This window comes from Oryzias melastigma, linkage group LG10, assembly GCF_002922805.2.
Source record: "Oryzias melastigma strain HK-1 linkage group LG10, ASM292280v2, whole genome shotgun sequence".
In the NCBI taxonomy this organism is placed as follows: domain Eukaryota; kingdom Metazoa; phylum Chordata; class Actinopteri; order Beloniformes; family Adrianichthyidae; genus Oryzias; species Oryzias melastigma.
Window position 1 is genome coordinate 13919850 of NC_050521.1, and position 8345 is coordinate 13928194.

Here is an 8345-nt window from a genome sequence, read left to right on the forward strand (position 1 = left end):
AAACAATAATACTAAGATGAAGGTCATACAAAATCAGAAAAGAAATAATCTAACAGTAAAAGCTTTATCGTGACGTAAGCAATGTAAAAATATGAAAGCATGGCAATTACATTTTGGAATAGATGCCAAAAATATTTGAATCTAAATTATTAAAAAATAAGTTTAATATCACAAACAAAGAGTAATATTTTACGAAATAATTATTTAAATTGCTAAATTGACTTACTGATTTTTTTTGAGCAAGCACATGTATTTATAAAATATGAAAGTCTGATCACGCAAAAAGAATGTATTTCATTGAAGTTGTTCGTACTACTTGCTGCAATTATTTTAGAACAAGAAAAATAAAAAATAAAAAAGCAAAAATAAATAAATAAAAAGAAAATGAACAAAAACAAACAAATAAAACAACAGAATAAATATATGCAACAAGTGCTGGAACAAATAATTTTAGCCAAGTTTCAATAATGGATGCTTAAACAAGCACCGCAAATGCTCTCCATGGTGCTGAAGTTTGCAGCAGCTACATTTAAAATGGCAGAAGGCAGTGTTTTTGCATGGAATATCAAACTATGTTACCCACAGACAAGGGTATAAAGAGTAACATCTGGATTTGTCGCTGTTCAAGGTGCTAAAATGTTTCCAATATCCCATAATAAAATACTATTTTAAAGGAAAATTTACATAAAGAAATCTAACCAAAACAACTGACCTCTAGAGGAGAGTCTGGTTCATCCAGGATGCTCTTCTCACTCTGCATCCGCTGCATGGTTCCTGTAGAACTGGGGTCCATTATCAGCACGTTCTGACTCCCAGCTCTGCCGAACTTACAGTCACTCTTTCTGGAGTCAGTGGTCCTGCACACCTCGTAATTGTACGTGTGTGGCAGAGTCCCTGTGCCCAAAGTGTCTGAGTACCGTGGAGGATAATATGGAATGACAGGGAGGCTGGAGTGATACAGGATGCGAGACTGTCTCCATCGGTAGATCTTGACGGAGATGATGACCACTAAACACGTGATGAAGAGGAAAGAAACCACAGCCAGAGCCAGCACTAAGTAAAAAGTCAGGTTGTCATTGTAGTCCTTGTCGTGTGGAAAGTCGCTGAACTCCGACAGCACTTCAGGGAAGCTGTCCGCCACCGCCACGTTAACAATGACTGTAGCTGAACGAGAGGGCTGCCCGTTGTCCTCCACGATCACAGTCAGTCTTTGTTTGAGCAAATCTTTCTCCGTCACTTGGCGGACAGTTCGGATCTCTCCATTCTGGGAGCCCACTTCAAACAGCGCCCTGTCTGTGGCTTTCTGCAGTTTATAGGAGAGCCAGGCATTCTGTCCAGAGTCCACATCAACAGCCACCACTTTAGTCACCAGGTAGCCCACATCAGCTGAACGAGGCACCATTTCAGCCACCACAGAGCCAGCAGTCTGGACCGGGTACAGAACCTGAGGCGGGTTATCGTTCTGGTCCTGGATCTGGATGCTCACGCTCACGTTGCTGCTGAGAGGAGGAGAACCTCCATCCTGAGCTTTGACACAGAAGCGGAAGTCTTTTATCTGCTCGTAGTCAAAAGAGCGCACTGCGTGGATGACTCCACTGTCAGCACTGACGGACACATATGAGGAGACTGGCACTCCGTTCACAGAGGAGTCCTCCAGGATGTAAGAAACACGCGCATTCTGCTTCCAGTCAGCGTCTGTGGCTTTCACTGTGAATATAGACACACCTGGTGTGTTGTTTTCTACAATGTAGGCCTCATATGAGCTCCTCTCAAAGACAGGTGCGTTGTCATTCACATCAGAGATCTGTAAGGTGAGAGTGACGCTGCTGGAGAGGGAGGGGACTCCTTCATCAGAGCAGGTCACAGTGATGTTATACTCTGACGCTGTCTCTCTGTCTAACTCACTGTCTGTCACTAAACTAAATATTTTCTTGGATGTTTTTTCTATCAAAAACGGCACATTCTCTCCAATTCCACAGGTTACTTTCCCATTCTCACCGAAGTCATTATCTTGAACGTTGAATATAGTGATTACTGTTCCTGATTTAGAGTTTTCTGATATTGAATTTGTTTTTGACATAATATTAATCGACGGGCTGTTATCATTAGTATCAGTTACTTCAACAATAATTTTACACGAGTCTGTTAAACCTCCTTCATCACTAGCCTGCACTCGTATTTCGTGGAGCTGTGCCTTTTCATAATCCAGACTTCCCTTCAGGGAGACCACCCCGCTCTCTTCTTCAATGTGGAACAAACGAGGAACGTCATCTAATGTGTTTGTTATTGCGTAAAACACGCTGGCATTGGGGCCTTCGTCTGCGTCTGTAGCGCTCACTATGCTTAATACTGTTCCTTTTGGCGCAGTTTCACTCACAGTGACCTTATAGCTTTCTTGCGTAAAAACAGGAGCATTATCGTTAACATCCAGCACAGAGATTTCCACTCTGATTGTTCCTGAAAGCGGAGGGTCTCCGCCGTCCGTCGCAGTGAGCGTTAAAGAGATATGCTGCTGCATCTCTCTGTCGAGCGCCTTCTGCAAAACCATCTCCACATTTTTACTTCCATCATTTTGCCCGTGAAGCTTCAGATTAAAATTATCGGTGGGTTTAAGTGAGTAACTCTTCAGTCCGTTTACTCCAACATCTAAATCCATGGCTCTCTCGAGAGTGAATTTAGCTCCGACCACGGCCGACTCGCTTATCCTAAATCTCATCTCACCCTTTTTAAAGCTGGGCACATTATCATTAATATCATTAATTTCAACAGTAACCGTGTAAAATTCGATGGGGTCTTCAAGCGTGATTTGGAGATGAATGGCGCACGGTGTAGTCTGCCCGCAGAGCGCCTCTCTGTCGATCCTGTCTTTAACAAGCAACAATCCCTTGTCTTTATTCAGCTCCACGTACTCTCCATTGTCCTCCGTGTAAATCCGAGCCTTTCCGGACTTCAGTCGTTTTACATCCAAACCCAAATCTTGAGCAATGTTTCCAACAACCGAGCCTTTGGACATTTCCTCGGGAATCGAATACGTGACCTGCCCATCCACCGAGCACAGACAAAACATCCACGCAGACACCAGTACTTGCCATCGCATTGTTCCCTCCGACATTTTTTTCTTGTCGAATTCGGTGTCCAAAGACCGCTATAATTCAAAGCGTGTTTTACCACGGGTTATTAAAAGCTCCAAAATTAATGTATTGCTCTTGTATGTCCGTATTCCAAACGTTTGATGAATTTTAGCACAGGATCGCTCGTCGTCGTCTGCAGGGAAGCCTGTGTGCTGCTGCGAATGTTTTTTCTCCCTTTTTTATAGTGTGTCAAGAGGACAACAAATCTGCAGTGGTCCACAGCGGCCCTGAGAGTCCAAATATGGGAACTGCATAAAGTCTGATTTGCAGGATATTAAAATGGAAGAAATTACAGAATTATTGTGTCTATTAATAATATTTAGCAATATTAAAAATTTAGATAACTGTTTTTGTTAAGTTCTCGTCATAAAAACTATGTTTGCTATTTTTTTCTTTTGCTATTTTTTTCTACATTTAAAACATGACTGTCGAACAATGTCTTTTTCTTTTTTTTCTTTTTTTTTTTTCTAAATCCTCTAATGACAAAATATTTAAGACTACATGCCCCTCACTTTGCTTTATTTTGAAGGTGGTTTGTCAATTAAATATATCTTCGATCATCTATAGACCAGCATTTCTCACTCTAACTATACTATGCTTAGTTTTCATAAACTGTTGGCAAAGAAAAACAACTTTGTGATACAGGAGCTCCATCAACACACTATGAAGAATAATCACATCATTCATTGATGAAAAGATTTGTAGTTCATTTCTTCTTTCATGTTTGTCATAAAAGTTATATGCCTAATAAATAAAAGACAAAATCAATTTAAATATGGCTATCATCCTTTATGTTGATTTACTTCACTTAAACTGAAATTTAAGGAAATGAAATTGCTGAAAAAAAGCTTACTCTTTGACAGTTAAGAAACATTTTTCATAAACTCAACAAACTGAATATAAATAATTGACTTTTGAATTAACTTAACTTAAACTAAAAATGTATTTTTTACTTTTCTTTTTCTTTTCTTCTTTTACGACTCAAATTTATTCAGGAAGAAATTTCAATTCTATGTACATCTGCAGAAAACTCACATAATTTTTATATTTGATAAAAGTCAGTGGAGCTGCCATTTTAGCAATAAGCTTTTAGAATTACGCGTGATCAAATAAAAAATGGACAAGAATAAATGTAATTGCAAATTACTTTCAGAAGAGACTGAAACAATTCTAAAACTTCTGAATGGATATTTACACACACACACACACATATATATATATATATATATATATATATCAAATAACAACTACCCTTAATACTTCTATCTACAGCACAGCGACTGAGTTGGCTTATCACTATCCGAGTTTTATACACAAACTCTATGGCAGAGTCCCTACTGCCCAAAGCTGACAGCAACGCAAAAGCATGTGCATTTAACAAATATACACCTGAACATTTCAGTTTGCACTTTTTTTAATCTATTGTCGCTTAAAAATGAAGAGTACAGTTAGACAAAAAGAAAAAGAAGTTTTACATTTCATTACTTAGAAATTCCCTTTTGATTCTAAAAAAAAAATTAAAAAAGACTAAATTGGCATTATAAAGTTCACTTAAATCAGTTGATAAAGAGTGCTTGAGTCCAACAGAATTCAAGCCGTCAAACCCAGCTGTCTTGTATTTCTGCTTTGTCCAATGCAGTCACTGAAATGTTTCAGCCTTCAACTACAAAACCAGGACTGACAGAGTGGAAATACTGGAAGCACTCTGAACTGTCCACTGCAGTGCAACACGCAAAAAGACACAAACTTACATTCCAAAAACTTGATTTAAATGTTTATAGCTCTTTTGTTTTTTTAAGTGTAAGAGGAAGCCAGAGTTCTTGGAAAAAAACAACAAAAAAACAAACAAACAAAAAAAAACACAAATATATAGGGAAAATGTGATAACTTCAAACAATAAGGCCCAAGATGTGCTTTGAAATAAGACCTGCTTTGCTTTAAAAAGGAGTAATAATAACCACACCACTGAAGCCCCAACTCAGAGAGAAATATTAGACTCAGTTGTGTCTGAAAATAAAGTATGACATATGGGAAATCATGTAGAGCAACAAACGGTAAAAAGCCAAACACTTTGCTGCACAACACTTGTTAATCGTACGATTCCGTCAAATTCCACAGCACAACTACCAGTAACAAAATAAATATGGTCAAAAAGAAAACATGTTTCAAAATATATGACAATGAACCTCTATAGCTCTAGAGAAGAGTCTGGTTGATTCAGACTTTTACAAGTCACTCTCCAAGGTGCTGAATAACAAGGCTTCCGTTTCAATGAAAAATGAAATAGTTTAATCACCAATATCAATGGAAAAACAACTGACCTCCAGAGGAGAGTCTGGTTCATCCAGGATGCTCTTCTCACTCTGCATCCGCTGCATGGTTCCTGTAGAACTGGGGTCCATTATCAGCACGTTCTGACTCCCAGCTCTGCCGAACTTACAGTCACTCTTTCTGGAGTCAGTGGTCCTGCACACCTCGTAATTGTACGTGTGTGGCAGAGTCCCTGTGCCCAAAGTGTCTGAGTACCGTGGAGGATAATATGGAATGACAGGGAGGCTGGAGTGATACAGGATGCGAGACTGTCTCCATCGGTAGATCTTGACGGAGATGATGACCACTAAACACGTGATGAAGAGGAAAGAAACCACAGCCAGAGCCAGCACTAAGTAAAAAGTCAGGTTGTCATTGTAGTCCTTGTCGTGTGGAAAGTCGCTGAACTCCGACAGCACTTCAGGGAAGCTGTCCGCCACCGCCACGTTAACAATGACTGTAGCTGAACGAGAGGGCTGCCCGTTGTCCTCCACGATCACAGTCAGTCTTTGTTTGAGCAAATCTTTCTCCGTCACTTGGCGGACAGTTCGGATCTCTCCATTCTGGGAGCCCACTTCAAACAGCGCCCTGTCTGTGGCTTTCTGCAGTTTATAGGAGAGCCAGGCATTCTGTCCAGAGTCCACATCAACAGCCACCACTTTAGTCACCAGGTAGCCCACATCAGCTGAACGAGGCACCATTTCAGCCACCACAGAGCCAGCAGTCTGGACCGGGTACAGAACCTGAGGCGGGTTATCGTTCTGGTCCTGGATCTGGATGTTCACGCTCACGTTGCTGCTGAGTGGAGGAGAACCTCCATCCTGAGCTTTGACACAGAAGCGGAAGTCTTTGATCTGCTCGTAGTCAAAAGAGCGCACTGCGTGGATGACTCCACTGTCAGCACTGACGGACACATATGAGGAGACTGGCACTCCGTTCACAGAGGAGTCCTCCAGGATGTAAGAAACACGCGCATTCTGCTTCCAGTCAGCGTCTGTGGCTTTCACTGTGAATATAGACACACCTGGTGTGTTGTTTTCTACAATGTAGGCCTCATATGAGCTCCTCTCAAAGACAGGTGCGTTGTCATTCACATCAGAGATCTGTAAGGTGAGAGTGACGCTGCTGGAGAGGGAGGGGACTCCTTCATCAGAGCAGGTCACAGTGATGTTATACTCTGATGCTGTCTCTCTGTCTAACTCACTGTCTGTTTGTAAACTATAAAAATTATTGTTTGATGTTTTTAAACTAAATGGTATATTTTCTATTAGGTTACATTTAACGTTCCCGTTTTCTTCAGAATCCAGATCTTCAATGTGAATCATTGTAACAACAGTGTTTAGTTTAGCATCTTCTGATATAGTATTTGATTTTGACATTATGTTAATTTCTGGTTTATTATCATTTATATCTTTAACATCAACCAGTAATTTACAATAATCTGTCAGTCCTCCATCGTCAGTTGCTTCTATGTTGACTTGAAATTGCTTTGATTTTTCATAATCAATGTTGTTAATTAAAATTATCTGTCCACTTTTGTTGTCAATTTCAAAATAGTCTCCAACATTTCCTACTGTGTTGGTGATAGAATACATAATTCTGCTGTTTGATCCTTGATCAGCATCTGAGGCTGTCACAGCAGCAACAATTGTTCCTTTAGGTGAATTCTCAGTAACTGTAGCTTTGTATGTTTGCTGCGTAAAAACTGGAGCATTATCATTAGCGTCTAACACCGTGACGACGATCATCATTGTTCCTGACATCTGCGGCTCTCCTCCATCCACAGCCGTTAAGACGAGAGCGATCTGCTCCTCTTTCTCTCGATCTAAAGGTTTCTGTAAAACCATCTCCACGTTTTTTGTTCCATCAGGATTATTGTTCAAGTTAAGAACAAAATTATTAGTGGGTTTTAACTCGTACCTTTGTACCCCGTTTCTCTCTGCATCCAGATCTTCAGCTCTCGCAAGCAGAAATTTTGCTCCGATCACTGCAGACTCGCTGATTTTGAAATTCATTGCAGCGTTTTTAAAAGCTGGTGCGTTATCATTGATGTCTGTAATCTGGATATTCACCGTGTAATGTTCCATTGGGTTCTCTAAAATGATCTGAAAATGTAAAGCACAGAGCGCTGTCTCCGCACACAGCGCCTCTCTGTCGATCCTCTCTTTAACGAGCAGGACTCCTCTTTCTCTGTTCAGCTCCACGTATTCTCCACTGTTCCTGCTGTAGATTTTCGCTTTTCCAGAAATCAAACGTTTCATTTCCAAACCTAAATCCTGAGCGATGTTTCCCACCAGCGATCCTTTTGGCATTTCCTCTGGAATCGAGTAACTGACCTGTCCCCGCACGGAGGCGAGGGAGAGCAGACACACGGACAACAGGAGCCGCGGATTCATTGTTCTGTCCGACCTTTTTTCCTCGAAGCTTCCAGCAAGTCAGACAAATTATTTCCGTTTCAACTATAATCCAAAGCAACATCCACAATTTCAAAAATTATCCCCTCCAAGAAAACTCCTAAAAGTATGAATATCTTCCCGTTTTTCTTCTGGTTAATCCTCTTCGCCAAACGCGCTCCGCCACCGTCTATCACTGCGCCATTTCTCAGTGATGTAGAAGTGGTGTGCTGGCTTAAAAACACTCCTTCAGTTATCAACACTCTGGTCAACAGCGACACTAAGAGACCAAACTGTAAAACTCCAAGACTTTATTATAGAAAAAAAAAAACATTGAGGATTTTTTTAATTATTATTTAGTAAGCCAACCTCCCAAGTTATTCAATATTTTGTATATCGGAGAAAGTCATCCCTCTCAAAAAGAGAAAAAAAAGAAAGAAAAGAAAAGAAAAACAACTATCATCCTTGTTTTCTAGTTATTACCGTTTTAAAACGACTTAAATCAACATAA

The 8345-nt window shown here is 40.3% G+C and overlaps 3 protein-coding genes across 15 annotated transcripts in view; all 3 read right to left on the reverse strand.

Moving 5' to 3' along the window:
- Nucleotides 1-8345, reverse strand: part of LOC112153685 (protocadherin gamma-C5) — a 529198-nt gene that overhangs the window by 60142 nt on the left and 460711 nt on the right. The gene's annotated exons all lie outside the window — the stretch shown is intronic.
- Nucleotides 187-4321, reverse strand: LOC118599228 (protocadherin gamma-A11-like). The gene has a single exon (XM_036213911.1). The coding sequence runs from the start codon at nucleotides 3110-3112 to the stop codon at nucleotides 695-697; it is 2418 nt and encodes an 805-aa protein (XP_036069804.1). The 5' UTR covers nucleotides 3113-4321; the 3' UTR covers nucleotides 187-694.
- The window catches only part of LOC112153274 (protocadherin beta-16), a 7280-nt gene continuing 4176 nt past the window's right edge, over nucleotides 5242-8345 (reverse strand). Inside the window, exon 2 of the mRNA XM_024283349.2 lies at nucleotides 5242-5452. Coding sequence (XP_024139117.2) covers nucleotides 5420-5452 — 33 coding nt within the window. The 3' untranslated portion in view covers nucleotides 5242-5419. The remainder of the gene's footprint in view (nucleotides 5453-8345) is intronic.

What these genes read in the sequence shown, in the direction of transcription:
- LOC118599228 (XM_036213911.1), bottom strand. Translation starts at nt 3,112, where the DNA reads ATGTCGGAGGGAACAATGCGATGGCAAGTACTGGTGTCTGCGTGGATG.